This window comes from Oryctolagus cuniculus, chromosome 14 (genome assembly GCF_051225735.1).
Source record: "Oryctolagus cuniculus isolate XC-2025 breed Fujian yellow rabbit chromosome 14, ASM5122573v1, whole genome shotgun sequence".
NCBI lineage: Eukaryota > Metazoa > Chordata > Mammalia > Lagomorpha > Leporidae > Oryctolagus > Oryctolagus cuniculus.
Window position 1 is genome coordinate 282,588 of NC_142880.1, and position 18,809 is coordinate 301,396.

At 45.2% G+C, this 18,809-nt stretch overlaps 1 protein-coding gene across 6 annotated transcripts in view; it reads right to left on the reverse strand.

Moving 5' to 3' along the window:
- The window catches only part of ANKRD31 (ankyrin repeat domain 31), a 160,871-nt gene that overhangs the window by 73,848 nt on the left and 68,214 nt on the right, over nt 1-18,809 (reverse strand). For 5 of the 6 annotated variants that reach the window (XM_051838691.3, XM_070056272.2, XM_051838687.3 and 2 more), the window contains 4 exons: nt 17,519-17,663; nt 5,298-5,350; nt 2,988-4,494; nt 1,909-2,076 (listed from right to left, as the gene is read on the reverse strand). In XM_051838691.3, the coding sequence (XP_051694651.3) occupies nt 1,909-2,076; nt 2,988-4,494; nt 5,298-5,350; nt 17,519-17,663 (1,873 nt within the window). The remainder of the gene's footprint in view (nt 1-1,908; nt 2,077-2,987; nt 4,495-5,297; nt 5,351-17,518; nt 17,664-18,809) is intronic. The other variant, XM_051838690.3, reaches the window with a different exon arrangement.

Sequence of the window (18,809 nt, forward strand, 5' to 3'; positions counted from 1 at the left end):
AGGCAGCTCATCTCAAGAGCCTCGGGTGGTCACTGATGTCATACATAAGAGTATTAATTGTTAAATTAACAAGAATCACTGTGTACTAACTTCACATGCAGGACCTCTGTCCTCAAAGAGTTATATTATAATCATGTCTCAATGCTCGCAAAAGATGTATCATTCTAGGGTGCTTCTTTAAAGTTAATTAAGTTTCTAAAAAAAGAAGTGAGATTGACTTAAGGATGCAATGACTTTGAATGGCCCTTGTCTCAATTGTTGAGGAATGGGTTTGTTTTGTTTTTCCCCATGCATATTGCTGAACTCTCTACTTAGTATAGAGTTGGTCTTCTGTGTATAATCTAAAATAGAAAAAAAATTTTTTTTGACAGGCAGAGTGGACAGTGAGAGAGAGAGACAGAGAGAAAGGTCTTCCTTTTGCCATTGGTTCACCCTCCAATGGCCGCCACGGCCGGCGCACTGCGCTGATCCAAAGTCAGGAGCCAGGTGCTTCTCCTGGTCTCCCATGGGGTGCAGGGCCCAAGCACTTGGGCCATCCTCCCTGCACTCCCGGGCCACAGCAGAGAGCTGGCCAGGAAGAGGGGCAACCAGGACAGAATCCGGCACCCCGACCAGGACTAGAACCCGGTGTGCCGGCGCCGCTAGGTAGAGGATTAGCCTATTGAGCCACGGCGCCGGCCCCTTCCCTGCTTCTAAAAGCTGCAGATGGCTGTCAGCATTCCTTGCCCTCCCTGGCTTGGCTTACCCTATTCCTTTGCCTCCATAGTCATATCAGCTTCCCTTCTCCTGTGTGTCTCAAACCCCCTTTTCTTTATCTTAAAAGGACACTCATCATTAGGGTTAATCCAGGATGACCTCCTCATCTCAAAGTCTTCAACTTGATTACATACACAGAGTCTTTTTCTGAGAAAGGTAATATTCACTTTAACACATAAGGTAATATTTGCAAGTCAGGAATTTGGGTATGGATCTGCTTTGCAAGCCACCATTCAACCTACTCCAGGATGTATAAGAAGGGCTTCAGTTTCCATGAGAGGGGGACCCCGAGGGAAGGTCATAGCGAATACCTTCCTACCTCTTAGTAACAGTAGGTATAAACCAACTTTTAAGTGCTTAATGCTGAACCTGAAATGGTCCAGCCTAGTCTAGAACTAACTCAGAACTATCAAAGGGTGGTTAGCCTATTCATATTGCCACACACACAGCTCATTCATCTGACACTAAGAAACCCATGGCTATGCTTCTTTGGAAATTTCCCTTATTTTAAAAGGACTGAGTGGGGGTGTCAAAGGGTCTGACACAGCTTCCCCTTCCATCCTCACTGAGCATCCTTGCTTTTTATCTTTCCTCCTCTCACATATCAAACTAGATATTTTCACAGTCAGAAAGATGGGAAGAACACAACTAAAGACTAATGGACTCTCTGGTGGTACCATAATAAAATATATAGCTGAAACAATCTTATTACTCAGGGAATGACTAAAAAATAGGGGCTGACATTGTGGCCCAGCAGCTAATGGATGCCGTGTCATGTCACAACTGCTCCACTTCTGATCCAGCTCCCTGCTAATGGCCTGGGAAAACAGCAGAAGATGGCCCAAGTGTTTGTTTTTGGTCCTTGCACCTATATGGGGTATCCAGATAAAACTCCTGGCTCCTTGCTTCAGCCTAGCTCAGAACTGGATATAGTGGCTATCTGGGGAGTAAACTGGTGGATGGAAGATGGATCTCTCTCTCTCTCTCTCTCTCTGTGTGTGTGTGTGTGTGTGTAGCTCTTTCTGATAAATAAATGAATTTTAAAAACACACACAGTATATATATCAGAAAGTTTAGAAATTCTCAGAAGCAGAGTGGATTGCTGGGCATGATTTAGTAAAGTTTCACCTACACAATCATGCAAATACAAACCTTGGTTGGAGGTAGAATTCAAAAATCTTGGTGTTTTTCTGAAATTCCAAACTTTGTTGTGCTCTTGGCAATCAGTAGGCATGTGCATTTCTGAACTGGCTTTTTCTCTTTTCTTCTCAGAGTTCCTTACAGCACCTTCGTCTCCACTGATATTAGTTAATTCCCTACCTTAAACACAAACATTTTACAATATCAGCACTATCATTCTCCTTGCTAATTAAATGACTTGAAGAGAAAATTTACACATGGGTTTGTATTCCAAGATAGATTGCATAAGGGAATTGAAGCCTTTAAAAATGTTTCTATATTAACATATACAAAATTTGCTGATTTCAATTCTGATGGGAATACAATAAATAGCTGAAATCGATACAGTTAATAATTTCCTATCAGGAAAATGTTAGAGTTTCTAGTACTAATAAATGTTATATTAAAAGAAACATAAAAATTGATGGAAATACTATTTATTAACTTCTGACAATATCAGTTCAGCAACCATATTTGATCATAATGGTTTGACTTTCAAAATAAACAATACTACAGGGGATGCCATTGTGACATAGTGGGCTATACCATGCCTATGAGGCTGGCATCCTATATGGGTGCTGGCTGGAGTCTTGGCTCTACTTCTGACCCAGGTTGGTTCTACTTCTGACCCAGCTTCCTACTGATGCACTTGGGAAAGCAGCAGAAGATGACCCAAGTGCTTGGGCCCTTCTACCCACACAGGAGATCCAGAAGAAGCTCCAGGTTCCTTGTTACAGCCTGGCCCAACCCCAGCTGTTGCAGCCATTTGGGGAGTCAGTCAATGGATGGAAGCACCCTCTCTCTCTCTTCCTCCCTCCCTCTGTCTGTGTGTGTGTGTATGTGCACGTGCACATGTGTCTCCCTCTTTCTCTGTAATTCCACTTTTCAAATAAATAAATAAATCTTGTTTAAAAATGATACTACCACACCACATCATGGCCCTCATGTCCTCACTGGTGTAAGTTCAGTTACAGGATGGGTGGAACTCAGAAATTTCTATAAAATAAGTAAATCTAAGGAAATGTGTAAAAATTAAGCAATGCTATTAATACCTGGCTTGTGAAAACTTTCCTTTTCTTCTCTTTGGCTAAGTTGTTGGACACAGTTCAATTCTTTATTCACACTGTCATTTGAATGAAAATCTGTACTATGTATGGTCTCACTTTCTAGAAGTCCTGATCCCATTTTTTCAACTTCAGTTGCTTGTATCATTTGAGAAGAAATGACTGCTGATAAAGGCCCACTTGAAGAATTCGCATTCTGGCCACCCTCAGTGCAGTTTCTTTCGGCATCGTGTTTGTTTTCCACAACACATGTAACTGTTTGACACATTAAAGGGTCTGGTGCCCTTGGGCTACAGTTCTGAGGCTCTCTGGATGGCTCCACAGGAATAGTCAACTGTGAAGCTTCCTCTGTTCTCACACAAGTCAGGGATATTTGCTCAGAATTGCCATGTGAGTGATCAAAAGAAGATCCATAATTTGCAACATGTTGTTCAGAAATGACCATCTTATCTGAATCACAAAAAATAACAGCTTCCTGTTGTGGAAGTGTGGTTAGACTGTCTGCATTTAATTCATTTCCCTGTGGAAAATGGTCTGCAGAAGGTAAAAACGGTTGAAAATCCATCTCTTCTCTATTGGTTCTAGTCTCCTTATACTGATTATTGTAATCTGTAGAACATATCACCATTTTAGCCGTTACAGCCTTCTCAGAGGTATAAACACCACCACCATCATCACCACCACCATCATCAAGAGTTCTCTTTACAAAGGATAAGAAGGAACTTTCCCACTTATTAAGGCTCTCATCTTTTTGACTTGAGTTACTGTTTTCATGAAATTTGGAAGGGCTTCTGAGTTGTTCTTGGCCAGTAGGCGGCTGTGAATCTGTAGTAACAAGTGGTAACTCTGTTTCTTTATTTAATGCAATTCCTGAGAATGAAACACCTTTAGTTTGGTCACTGGATTTTAATTCCAAGAACTGTGATTCTTGACTCTTTGATAAATCCAGGTTCTGGATATATGTCTCTTTGGAAAATGAGCCAGCCTCCATATTGTCACCTGCTCCATCTTTCAGACCTGACTGAGCTGGACTGGAAGGTTCTTGTGGCTCTCCTGGAAGGCCATCAGGGCCATCAGGGTCAGAGTTGTGCAGCCCATGTTGCTGGGGTGTATTCAATCTTTTCACTCTCTTGGAACAAGACACAGCAAGGGCCTTTCTTGGACCGAAATCCCCATCATCTACTTGAGTCATTTTGTGTTGACTGCTTTTTATTCCTTTGCCTTTAGATACTTCTGTGCTAGAATCTTTGCCATTATGAAGACTGTTACTTCTGAGTCCTGTAGAGTGTATTTGGTTAAGAGTTGATTGTTCATGCTTGGCTTTACCAAATATTGTGTCTGTGGAATCTTTGTGGTAATGTTCACACATATCGTCTTCATTCATAAATAAGCCCTCTTTGCTTCCTTTATCAAATTTTAGACATTCTGGTTTCTGTTTGTTGGAATTTTCAATACAAACCAAACAACTGTGACTTTCAGAATTGAATTTTGGCTCCTATGGAGACAAGATATATAGTTGGCTTTAATTTTCATCTGTACTTCTAAATTCAAATCAATGTGGATTATTGATAAGTCTTCATTCAATTTTATAATTTTATCTAACCACAAGATTAGTGGGATATATCCAACCTGACAGCACTGTACTTTAACCTTACTGGATATAATAACAATTTTAATCTATTTAATTTTAATAGGCTCTTAAAAGGATCAGATCAAGATTCCATTACAAGGGCCCACCACAAGAATTCTTTAGAACCAGGCTCCTCTCCCACTGGTTAGAAGGCTGAAGTTAGAATGAAGATAATTCCTTCTCCTGATTCCTGGAAGAACTCTGGGTATGTGAAGGGTTTAAAAACAAGAAGATAAATATGCTCCTAAACTGGTCTGTATGGGAAGGTCATTGCCGGCTGCTAAGACTAAAACTGGAACCATTTCCTGTCACTCACCACAACTCATGCAAAGTATGGAGAGATGGTCTGACACGCTGGACTCTCAGACTGTGCTTAGGCCAAGGAAATGCAACACGGTTGATAAACCACGGGCTCCAGGAGGAGGAGGAAAACGGAAATGGTTACCAATATATTAGCATGCCAAGATACTCTACATTTACTCAACTGTTTATCAAAGCAATGGCCCAGCATGCTCTGATTCTCATGTAATTATTCCAAAGTGTCTTAAAAGTAAAGGAGAAGCCACTGTTCTTAACGCTTCAGCAGTTTTTCTTTTCTGTCTGATAGTCTACAAAATAATCAGTAGGGGCATCCTCATAAAAACACCGGTTACTAAACACAGCTTTACCTGGCACTGCTGTACATTCTCTACAGCTGATGAGAAAACGCCGCTCCTCTGAGCTGGAAACAAAACAGAAAATTAAAGAAGACAGCTTCAGCAGTCAGACACTAGACTTCCAAAATCTACTAGTGCTCTGCTGTGAGAAAACCAAGCGGAATCACTTAAACTGTACAAACATGTTACATTAAAATTGGTGATTAAAGTAATCCTACCATATGTAATTTCCATATTCAGTAGAAATCAATTACTATCTTGAGAGAGCTAGAAACATTTCCATGGAAAAAAGCTAAAAACACTTCCATGGAAAAAAGCTAAACACAGTCAACCGAATACTACCAGAATAACAAACTCAAAATTTTTCATTTTCCCCACAGATTTATCTAGATGCCCTCTCGTTCGGTAACTTATGTGAACAAGATTTTATACATCAAAAAAACCAACTTTTTTTGGTCCTGTTTTAACAGATTTATTTATTTGAAAGGAAGAGTGACAAAGAGGGAGAGAAACAAAGAGGGGGAGATCGATCTTCCATCCATTGGTTTATTCCCCAAGTGGCTGGAAAAGCCAGGGCTTGGCCAGGCCAAAGCTAGACGCCAAGAACTCCATCCTGCTCTCCCACATGGGTGTCAGGGGCCCAAGCACTTGGACTATCCTCCATTGCCTTCCCAGGCACACCAGCATGGAGCTGAATCAGAAGAACAGCAACCATAACACAAATCGGCACTCTGATATGGAATACCAGGTGGCAATTTAACCCAAAATGCAAAAACACCAGCCTGGAGGAAAAAAAAATACTTTAATAATTAATCATTTCCTAATAGTCGTGAAGTTCTAGTTTGAATGCTGCATTCTCTTCAACGTGAAACACACCTATACAGAAAAGGCCAATCACTTCATGGACACAGAAAAACAGATGATGTGGGAAAAACAAACACATAGGTTGCTAATAAAAGGAAGTGGTGTTGCCATCTCTTTGACTGTCTCTTCTAAATGCTGAAAGTGGAAGTATAACCATCTATACACAAATTTAACAACAAAAGATAAAAACCTAGAAATAAGGCCTTGCATCTAGGAAGTTGTCAATGAATAACTAAAAAAGGGGTGACTAAATGAAAAAATATCTCAGTTATGACACATAAAAATACAAATTCCAATGGAAGCAGATGTTTAGCTGAGCAGTTAAGATGCCTGGTTCCAACTCCTGGCTCTGGCTCCTGACTGCAGCTTCCTGCCAATGCAGACTCCGGGAGGCAGTGGTTCCTGCCACCCATGCACTCATGTGGAAAACTGGGATTGCTTTCTTGGCTCCTGGCTCTGGCCCCAGCTCAGGCCTAGTTACAGCCACTTCAGTAAACTACTGTATGGGAGTGCTCGCTCTCCCTGCCTTTCAAATAAACAAGAAACAATCTTTAAAATTTTTCAAAGAATATAAATATCCTTAAATATTTTATAAGATAGAATGTGAAAAATGGAAAAGAAAGGTATTCAACTTCTTTCTTTTTTTTCTTTTTGACAGGCAGAGTGGACAGTGAGAGAGAGACAGAGAGAAAGCAGATAAAAGTCTTCCTTTTTTTCTGTTGGTTCACCCCGCAATGGCTGCTGCGGCTGGCGCACCGCGCTGATCCGATGGCAGGAGCCAGGTGCTTCTCCTGGTCTCCCATGTGGGTGCAGGGCCCAAGCACTTGGGCCATCCTCCACTGCACTCCTGGGCCACAGCAGAGAGCTGGCCTGGAAGAGGGGCAACCAGGACAGAATCTGGTGCCCCGACTGAAACTAGAACCCGGGGTGCTGGCGCCACAGGCAGAGGATATGCCTATTGAGCCGTGGCGCCGGCCCAACTTCTTTCTTGTGAGTAGCTTTCATGATAGCAATCAAACTGATGCACACAGCACAGCACAGGAACTGATTCACTTCAGCTGCATCAAGAGAGGAGCCTTCCTCTGTCAGAGGGGCTAGGCGCAGTTTCAGAGTCACTTAAGTGCTTTCCAGCTAGGTGAAGGTGGGCAAGTTTTATGTCTCTGCCTCCATGAAATGTCCACTGATGTACGCTCATAACAGGCCTATCTATACAACTGCTGTGACGACTAAACGATAGAACCCTGCAGAGAGTTCAGCAGTGTTCCTGGGGCACGGGAAGGGCCCCATTACCACTACCACTGCTAATGGTGTTGCTACACAAGAGTGTAAAAGACACAGTGCCTTCTCTAAACCTTGGCTCTCCAATGAAAGAATACAAAAACAGCATTTTCCAGGAATCATCCTGCTGGTCCCTAAGAGAAACTTGAATCAAAGAAGGGACATCCATTTCCTCTCAGTTTAAGCCACTACAGTTTTAAATGTGATCACTAACTAACATAGGCACAGACTGTTTTTTTTTTTTTTTTAAGTTTTAAGCTTTTTATTCAGTGAGAAATGCAAAGGAGTGAGGGTCCTATCTGAAAGAGAGAGGGAAGTCTGGATTCATACCGACCAGGAGCCAGCCACGTGGAGGAGCATGCAGGCCAGGAAGCATGGGGCAAGTGGCCCAAAGGCCACATGCCCTGGAGGCACAGGGCATCAAGGGCCCACGATGGCAAAAGGCCAAAAAGGGGCCAAAAGGGCTGGGCCCACCATGTCCCAGGCCTTTAATCCACTTCCAAAATGGGTGGTTAATTAACCTGATTGGCCGGTGGGCACAAAGGTGTGGCCAGGTAGGGGCATGAGGTCACACAGGGGTGTGGGGAAGGCATGTTCTTCAAGCTCACAAACCTGATCAATTTTATCCTATATGCCTGCCTACAACATTCCCCACTCGGAGATTCCATTCGCTTAACTGCTTAATTTTTTTTAAGATTTATTTACTTATTTGAGAGGCTAGTGTTGTGGCGTAGTGGATAAAGTCACCACCTGTGACACCAGATCCCATATGGGTGCGGTTCCAGACCTGGCTGCTCCACTTTTGATCCAGCGCCCTGTGAATGTGCCTGGGAAAGTAGCAGAAGATGACCCAGTGCTTGGGCCCCTACCATCCATGTGCAAGATCCAGAAGAAGCTCCTGGCTCCTGGATTCAGCCTGACTCAGTCCTAGCTGTTGCAGCCATTTGTGGGGTTGGGGAGAGTAAACTGGCAGATGAAAGATCTCTTTCTCTCTCTGTGTAACTCTCAAATAAATAAATAAAATTTTTTTCAAAACAGTATTTCTTAAGTTTGAACTTTCTTTTTTTTTAAGATTTATTTTATTTATTTGCAAGACAGAGTTACAGAGAGAGGTATAGACAGAGAGAGGTCTTCCATCCACTGGTTCACTCCCCAGATGGCCAAAACGGCGGAGCTGCACTGAACCGAAGCCAGGAGCCAGGAGCTTCTTTCGGGTCTCCCACATGGTGCAGGAGCCCAAGGACTTGGGCCATCTTCCACTGCAAAACTAGACCACAGTAGAGAGCTGGATTGGAAGAGGAGCAGCCGGGACTAGAACCGGCACCCATATGGGATGCTGGTGCTTCAGGCCAGAGCTTTAACCTGCTGCACCACAGCGCTAGCCCCAAGTCTGAACTTTTATTATTATTTTTTTTTGACAGGCAGAGTGGACAGTGAGAGAGAGAGACAGAGAGAAAGGTCTTCCTTTTGCCGTTGGTTCACCCTCCAATGGCCGCCACGGCTGGCGCGCTGCAGCCGGCGCACTGCGCTGATCCGATGGCAGGAGTCAGGTGCTTCTCCTGGTCTCCCGTGGGTACAGGGCCCAGGCACTTGGGCCATCCTCCACTGCACTCCCAGGCCACAGCAGAGAGCTGGGCTGGAAGAGGGACAACTGGGACAGAATCCAGCGCCCCAACCAGGACTAGAACCCGGTGTGCCGGCGCCGCAAGACGGAGGATTAGCCTAGTGAGCCGCGGCGCCAGCCCAAGTTTGAACTTTTCAAATGAGCTTCCTTTAACGTAAGTATAATCCACTCAAAGAGTATCTATACACTTACACTGAGTATTTAACTCCAGTGAAGAGCCTTTAATAACGGGAGTGGTGAGTAAAGATCTTCCTCGTACAAGGATCTTTGCTGCTTTTCAGTCTTCCAGTGAAATAGGGCTACTTTGATGTAGGACCAGGGTTCATCTCAGTAATTGTGCAGCCATGGATTAACATCCCTAGTTTTCTCGTCTATATATTTGGGTTTGTAATACCTACTTACCTACCTGCTTATCTTTGGGATTGTTGGTGTGAGAACTGGAGTTAATGTCTGTGAAGTACTTGAGCAGTGATAGGGAAAGGAATAGAGACACACCAGCCGAACTCACCCTTCCGAGTCTGCGCCTGGGAGCCAGCGCTGTGGCATACTGGGTAGGCAGCTGCTGCCTGCAATGCCAGCATCCCCCTTTTAATAAAAGATTTATTTATTTGAAAGGCAGAGTTATGGGGGTGAGTGGGTAAGAGGAGTGGGGAGAGGGAGGGCTGCAGGGGCTCAAGCACTTGGGCCAAGCTCTGTTGTTTTCCCAGGCACACTAGCAGGGAGCTGGACCAGAAGTGGAGAAGGGAGAAGCTGGGACTTGAACCAGCGTACACATGCTGGCATTGCAGGTAGCAATCGCCTAACCCACTCTGCCACAACGCCAGCTCCAAGGCACAGACTCTGAAGGGGTGAGTTTGGGCGGTGTGTCTGTATTCCTTTCCTATCTCCTGATGCTCGTCAGATACAAGGACTGTGCTCAGGTACTTCACAGACATTAACTCCAGGCCTCACACCAACAATCCCAAAGATAAGCTCGTAGGTTAAGTAGGTATTGCAAACCCAAACTTATAGACGAGAAAACTAGGGATGCTAATTTACCCATGGCTGCACAATTATTGAGATGAACCCTGGTCCTACACCAAAGTAGCCCTATTTCAGTGGAAGACTGAAAAGCAGCAAAGATATTTTATACGAGGAAGATCTTTACCCCCCTTTCCCATAATTAAAAGCTCTTCCATTAGAGTTAAAAAAAAATACTCTGTGTAAGTATATAGATATTCTTTAGGTAGTTTATATTTACATTAAAGGCAGCTAATTTGAAAGTTCAACCTTTTTTATTTTATTTTTTATTTTTGACAGGCAGAGTGGACAGTGAGAGAGAGAGAGAGAGAAAGGTATTCCTTTACCGTTGGTTCACCCTCCAATGGCGTGCTGCAGCCGGCGCACCGTGAAATTCAACCTTAAGAAATATACGAACCATCTGGGGAGGCATGATAATGCAACTTAGATTAGCAACTTTTCTGACAAAGGGAGATGGAGAGCTGAGTCCTAAGGAGAAAGGTTTAGGACTTCTTCCCAACAAAGAACTCCCTTAGACAGGGATAGGTTAGAAGTGGGCAATGGTGAGCAGCAGCCTGGACTTGGAGTAAGGGAAAGAATGCTGAAGAAATCACTCCCAAAAGAGTGTGCAATGCATATCATCATAGAGACTCAGGCAACAAGGCAGATCTTCAAGGTAAAAATTAAAATACATATTTTTACCTCAAACTGGATATCTTACTGGTCATTTTTTCATATAGTTTGAAATGGAAATATTACTGTTTTAATAACCTATTCAATGTGTTTTTACAGACCTGACTTCAACAAGACACTGTCAGTCTCTCATCTTCTGGTGCAACTTGGGTACTTAGAAGAAAGTATTTTGCACTAAAGGACCATTAATTAACTGCCCCCGAGTGGCCTTTAATTATCAATGATGTTCTCTCTTTATTATAAAGGTAGGGTATTTTGATCCAGATCCTAGTCTTTAATTAATGGCATTCAAACAACTGTATTTCTTGATCAAGTAAATGTTTATAAATAAATGGCTCTAAAATAAGAAAATGGATCCATTAGCCAAAAAGGAAAAACAGTCTCACTACCTTACAGTCAGATTGCTGTACTGCACTTAATTTTCAGTAGCAGATGCACCGGACCATAACTGGAATAACTCTTATATTCAACAGAACCCATTTCAGAAGGGGGTGTACTTTGAATTTCATTTACAATCACTTATATCAGGAAAAGATCTTCCCTCATAGACTTGTCAAAGGGTTTGTGCTGACACTCAATCATTAACCATGACATATACTTAACATCTGTCCTATTATCCTCGTGGACACGGAGAGGCCTGAGTTACACATTTTTAACCTCGCAGGCCTGAGCGTTTCTTTATCCCGCTGTTTTGGTTCCTATATGTTTGTCACTCATGTATTGTTAGGTTTTAGTGCTATACACAAGGGTACCTCAAAAAGTTCATGGAAACATACTATGAAAAAACTCCATGAATTTCAAAAAAATTTCACCAAAATAATTTCATTTTCCACGAACATTGTGAAGTACTCTGATAGTACCTGACATAGCAATCCATGAAAGAATGAATGAATCTCTTCGAATAATAAATCCTCGTGGTGTTGCTGAGTGGGCATCTGTGCACTGCCTGCTCATGTCTATCCTGGCAGCAGCCCTCTAAAAGAGAGCCCAGCTGGTTCCTGCTGCCAGACCCCTGGAGCTGTTTGCACCACTGAAGCTTCCAAGTCCTGAATCTGCAGCTTTTCCTTTAATTCTTCAGCTGCTCTGCCAACAAACTCCTGTTGCTGCCTTAAGTGGACTGGTTGCCCCAAAGAATTCTTAACAGAACACTGAAAGCTATATTAAGGAACTGACATCAGAGGGACACCTGGCTGTACAAGTGTTCCCCTTACAGCTGTATCTGGGAACTGACACCAGAGGCACGGCTGTATGACTGCTCCCCTACAGCTGTGTCCAGGAACTACACCAGAGGCACGGCTGTATGACTGCTCCCCTACAGCTGTGTCCAGGAACTACACCAGAGGCACGGCTGTATGACTGCTCCCCCACAGCTGTATCCAGGAACTACACCAGAGGCACGGCTGTATGACTGCTCCCCTACAATTGTGTCCAGGAACTACACCAGAGGCACGGCTGTATGACTGCTCCCCTACAGCTGTGTCCAGGAACTACACCAGAGGCACGGCTGTATGACTGCTCCCCTACAGCTTTATCCAGGAACTGACAGCAGAGGCACAGCTGTATGACTGCTCCCCTACAGCTTTATCCAGGAACTGACACCAGAGGCATGGCTGTATGACTGCTCCCCTACAGCTTTATCCAGGAACTACACCAGAGGCACGGCTGTATGACTGCTCCCCTACAGCTATGTCCAGGAACTACACCAGAGGCATGGCTGTATGACTGCTCCCCCACAGCTGTGTCCAGGAACTACACCAGAGGCATGGCTGTATGACTGCTCCCCTACAGCTTTATCCAGGGACTACACCAGAGGCACGGCTGTATGACTGCTCCCCTACAGCTATGTCCAGGAACTACACCAGAGGCACGGCTGTATGACTGCTCCCCTACAGCTTTATCCAGGAACTACACCAGAGGCACGGCTGTATGACTGCTCCCCCACAGCTTTATCCAGGAACTACACCAGAGGCACGGCTGTATGACTGCTCCCCTACAGCTTTATCCAGGAACTACACCAGAGGCACGGCTGTATGACTGCTCCCCTACAGCTATGTCCAGGAACTACACCAGAGGCCCGGCTGTATGACTGCTCCCCTACAGCTGTGTCCAGGAACTACACCAGAGGCACGGCTGTGACTGCTCCCCTGCAGCTGTATCCGGGAACTACACCAGAGGCACAGCTTACAGTTGTATCCAGGAACAGACGCCAAAGTCATGGCAGTATGACACAGAGCTTTAAGCAAAGAAGACTTTCCTCTGCCAGCCCACTTTTGACTCTGCCGGGAAAGAAAAGTAGAATTTAGGGGGCCGACGCTGTGGCATAGTGGGTAAAGCCTCCACCTGCAGTGCCAGAACCTCTTTTGGCATTGGTTCGTGTATCAGCTGCTCCACTTCCGATCCAGGTCTCTGCTATGGCCTGGGAAAGCAGTAGATTGCCCAAGCCCTTGGGCCCCTGCACCTGCATGGGAGACCCAGAAGAAGCTCCTGGCTCCTGGCTTCAGATAGGCACAGCTCCAGCTGTTGCGGCCAACTGAGGAGTGAACCAGCGGATGGAAGATCTCTCTCTCTCTCTCTCTCTCTCTCTCTCTTTCTTTCTCTCTCTGTGTAACTTTGGCTTTCAAGTAAATCTTTTTTTTAAAAAAAAAAAAAAAAAAGGCAGGCAGAACTTGCAGAGAGGCCCACTCACCTCATACCTGGAAAGAATCCCAGACTGACTTTTCCTAGGCACAAAGGGGAAATTCCAACAGTAGAAGTCTTGGTTGTTAAAGATAGTAATATTTTAAAAGTTTTGGGGGGCAACACAGTTTAAGAAAAGTGAATGCAGGAGGGGATGGCATTGTGGCCTAGTGGGTAAAGCTGCTGCCTGCAGTGCAGGCATCCCATATGGGCACTGGCTCTAATCCTGGCTGCTCTTCTTCTGAGCCAGCTCTCTGCTACAGCCTGGGAAAGCAGTACAGGATGGTCCAAGTCCCTGGGCCCCTGCACCCACGTAGAGACCCTGAAGAAGCTCCTGGCTTCAGATTGGTGCAGCTCTGGTCATTGCAAACAGTTGGGGAGTAAACCAGTGGATGGAAGACCTTTCTGTCTGTCTCTCCCTCTCATTGTCTGTAACTCTATCTCTCAAATAAATAAATAAAATCTTTAATAGAAAAAAAGTGAATTGGGGGCTAGCTCTGTGACGTAGCAGGTAAAGCTGCCGCCTGCAGTGCCGGCATCCCATGTGGGCACTGGTTCAAGTCCCAGCTACTCTACTTCCAATTCAGCTCTCTGCTATAGCCTGGGAAAGCAGTGGAAGATAGGCCAATTCCTTGGGCCCCTGTATCTGCATGGGAGACCTGGAGAAGTTCCTGGCTCCTGGCTTTGGGTCAGACCAGCTCCAGCCATTGCAGCCATTTGGGGAGTGAACCAGCAGATGGGAGACCTCTCTCTCTCTCTCTCTCCCCCCTCCCTCCCTCCCTCTCTGCCTCTCTGTAATTCGACCTTTGAATCTTAAAATAAAATAAATAAAATAAATCTTTGAATCTTAAAATAAAAAGATAAAAGTGAATTAAGCACACACACAGTGCTTGGATGAAAAGAATTCATATTAGAGGATTAACAGCACTGATTCAACAAATGTTTGGTGAATTCCTACTACATGCAAGGCTTTTCAGTGTTCATCAGTAGACCACACAGAGATCCTCTCCTTCAAAGGACTTAGATTCTGGAGGGAAAAATGGAAAACAGAAGGTGAGTTAGCTGTCTAATGTGCCTGAAGGGAATGAGTGCAATGGGAAAAGGCTAAGCAGAGCGGGTCAAGGGGCTGCAGTGAGCGGGAAGTGCTTCCAAACTACATGCAAGAATCTTTGAGACCCTCCCTTCAAAAGGTAGACCGTTCCACTCTGCCAGAGTACAGACCACACTTAGCAACTCACTTCTAACACAGAACACAGCAGAAGTGTGGCACCTCACTCCAAGACAGGATATGAAAAGACTGGCTCTGCAGTAGGCATTTGGCTTATGGGTTAAGATGCCAGTTAAAACACCTCTGTCTGGGGCTAGCATTGTGGTGCAAGGGGTTATTCTGCCACTTGCAATGCTGGCATTCCATATCTGAGTGCCGGTTCAAGTCTCAGCTGCTCCACTTCTGATCGAGCATTCCTGCCAATGCTCCTGTGAAGGCTGTGGAAGAAAGCCCAAGTGCTTGGGCTCCTGCCACTCTCATGGGGGAGCACGATGGAGTTCCTGGCTCCTGGCCTTGGCCTGGCCCAGACCTGGTTGTTGTGGCCAGCTGGGGAGTGAACCAGTGGATGAAAGGTCTCTCTGTCCCTCTCCTGCCTCTCTGTCACTCTCCCTTTAAAATAAATAGCTGCCAGCGCTGTGGTGCAGCAGTAAAGCTGCCACCTGCAATGCTGACATCCCATATGGGCACTGGTTCGAGTTCCGGCTGCTCCGCTTATGATCCAGCTCTCTGCTATGGCCTAGGAAAACAGTAGAAGACAGCCCAGGTCCTTGGGCCCCTGCACCTGTGTTGAAGACCTGAAGGAAGCTCCTGCCTCCTGCCTTCAGATCGGCGCCACTGTGGCCATCTGGAGAGTGAACCAGCGGATGGAAGATCTCTCTCTCTCTCTCTCTCTCTCTCTACCTCTGCTGCTCTGTAACTCTGCCTTTCAAATAAATAAATAAATCTTTTTAAAAATACATAAATAATTTTTCCCAGAAATTTTTATTTAAGGTATACAAACTTCATGCATTTCATAAATACAAAGTTAGGAACACAGTGATTCTTCCCACCCCATCTTCCCTCCCACTGGCACTCCTAGCCTTCTTCCTCTTCCTTCTCCTACTCCCAACCTTATTTTCTACTAAGATCTAACTTCAACGAACTTTATACACATAAGATTAAAACCCTAAACTAAGTACAGAGATCAACAAATAGTATGAGGAAAAAAAACTGTTTTAAAGACACCTGTGTCCCATACCAGAGTGCCTGGGTTCAATACCCACTTCTGGCAACTGACTCCAGGTTCCTGCTAAGCCAGACCCTCGAAGCAGTAGTAATGGCTCAAGTAATTGGGTTCATGTCACCTCCATGAGATACCTAGATTGAGCTCCCAGCTCCTGGTTTCAACCTCTGGCTCAGCTCAGGAATTTTGTGAATTCTGGGAAGCACCCTAGTGGATATTAGCTCTCTGTTTCTCAAATAAACAAGTAACTTAAAGGTTTGTCTGGGCCACCTTCCTGCCCTCAGCTGGCTGGAGCAGTGTGAGATGCCCTATGAAACAGCTCGTGTGGGGAGTAACCACGTCTCCGCCAACAAGCAGCAGGGCACTGAAGCTGACGAGGCACAGGGGTGAAACTGAAGCTGAGTTTTCTTGCCATGGCGGAGCTTTGAGATGACTGCAACCATGAGAGACTCTGATCCAGAATCACTGCACCAAACACTCAGATTTCTGACCCTCAGAGACACTGTGAGATAACACATGCCTACTTCTCTATTCCAAGCTGCCAATTATTAGGGCAGTTGTTAAATGGAAGGAGGTTGTCGCTCCCCCTCTTCGTGGAGGAGCAACACAGGACCCTGCGCTGTTCTTTCGTCTGCTCGGCCCTCCCCGGGTTTGCTGCTGGTTCTTCCCGGGTTGGCTACTATCCCTTCCACCTCCGTGGAAGGGCGGTTCCCCCTGGCCGCTTTCCCCACTTCCACAGGGGAGCGGCACACCGCCGGCCGGCTCTTCTCGGGGGCTGCACAGGTGTTCCCCTTAGGTGTTCCCCTTAGATGTTCCCGGTGCATGCCGTCTCTCTCCTCCTTTATAGTCCTCCTCCGCCAATCCCAACTCGGCTGCCCACATGCCGAGTACGCTGCTCTCCTCCAATCAGGAGCAAGTCCTACAGTTTATTGGTTGAACTGGAGGCAGCTGTGCGGAAGCTGTTTACTTCTCTCCCAGCGCCATATTGTGGGAGAGCAGATGCATAGAATAAGTCTTAATTCCAGTAACTCAGTCTAGTCCGGTTTGCTCCCCACAGGAGGTAGCTCATCTAATGAGAGCTGAAGGGGGCAGCAGAAGCATTAAATAGTGTGGCCAGGCCTGATCAAGAAGGTGGCATTTGAACTGAGACTATGAGGTCAAGGAGGCCTGTCTGAAGGGCAAGGAGATCAGGGCTTGCAGAATGGGTCACCCAGTTGGTGGTCAACTCATTGGGTAACTTGTAGGCAACTATAAGGTTTCTGGCTTTTCTTTTAAGTTAAGGGGAGGGCCACAGCAGGGTTCTGAGGAGAATGTTGTGATGTTTCCAACAAGTCTAACAGATGCACCAAAGAGAGTATAAAGGATGTGCCATTACTTCAACCATTTTTATATAATATAATTCATTGCTAACTACAGATTAAGCTTTTCTGTGGATCAATTTGATAGTCTTATAGATGGAAAGGCAAAATGAAAGCCCTAAGAAAAGATTCTGAGGGAAGAAAAATAGTCCTGGCCACACTCAATGAAAAGGAAACAACCTGACATAATTCACATCATATCACATTCTCCAGTCAGTGATGCATGGAAAAACCAGGAGTTTATGAAGTTTCTCCTCGGTCTGTAATTCACAACTTGGAGAAATACTAGTTTCTTTTTCTTTTAGAGTTCTTTCATTTTGTGCATTTACAAGCAAGTCACTGCACTTCATTACAACAGCAAAGACACCACTGCATGGATTTTCTCAAAACTCATGAGGAAAACAGATATGACTGGTATAATTCCAAGTCACTGACACGATGCCCACCTACAAATGGGCAGCTGGATCTTACCTGACCTAAGGCATTTCTTAAGTTTAGGAACATATCTCTGAAGGAGTCGATGCATATTTATATCCCTGGCCTCATCCAACGCACACTTCCCGCTGTCATTCCTATGTAACGGGTTGGCTCCGTTCAACAGCAGCAGTTCTGCCACCTAAGAGGAGATTGCCAGACAAAGAGTAAGGCATACAATATGCAATTCTAAGTAACAACAAATGTTTCTTTCAAAAGCACAGAGTCTGTTTTATCAACAACACTTTTGCCCATTAAAAAAAAAAAAAAAAACCTCATAGGGCCGGCACTGTGGTGAAGTGGGTTAAGTCATGGCCTGTAGCCCCGGCATCCCATATGGGTACCAGTTCAAGCCCTGACTGCTCCACTTCCAATCCAGCTCCCTGTTAATGTACCTGGTAAAGCAGCAGAAGATGGCCCAAGTCCTTGGGCCCCTGCAATCATGTGGAAGACCCAGAAGAAGCTCCTGGCTCCTGGCTTCAACCTGACCCAGCCTTGGCCTTTGTGGCCATTTGGGGAGTGAACCAGAGATGAAAGACTTCTCTTCTCTCTTTCTTTGTCTATACCTCTCCCTCTCTGTAACTTTTAGTTTCAAATAAATAAATCTTTTAAAAAAAACTCATATAGTTGCTACTGAATCATAACTTATTCACATATAAATACCTTTTTTGGGAAAGATTTATTTATTTATTTGAGGGGCAGAGTGACAGACTGAGAGAGGGAGAGGTTTTCCATCTGCTGGTTCAAACCCTAAATGGCTGCAACAGCCAGAGCTGGGTGGATCTGAAGGCAGGAGCCAGGACCTTCTTCTGGGTCTCCCACCCTGGTACAGGATCCCAAGCACTTGGCCCATCTTCCACTGCTTTCCCAGGCCATAAGCGGAGTTGGATAGGAAGAGGAGCAGCCAGGACACGAACCAGTGCCCAGATGGGATGCTGGCACCACAGGCAGAGGTTTAGCCTACTATGCTACAGTGCCAGCCCCCAAATCCCTTTTCTTAAAACAAAAAGATGGAAGAGATTTTTTTAAAATGGAAACAAGAAGAAAGGGAGAAGGGAGAGAAGAAGAAAGTAGGAGAAGGGATGGAGTGAAGGGGGAAGGGAGGGAAGGAGAGAAAGAAGGCTGCAGCCGAGATGTCTGTAGCCAGGGCTGGTGAGCTAAGCTAGGGAAAACACGGGCCTCAGGACTGCATTCTGAGTAGAACCAAGCACTGACAGGCACCAGGAAATGGCCAGCTGTCCACCTGCATCTCTTCTGCTCCTCCTCAGTCCTCCCTCCACCACTACCG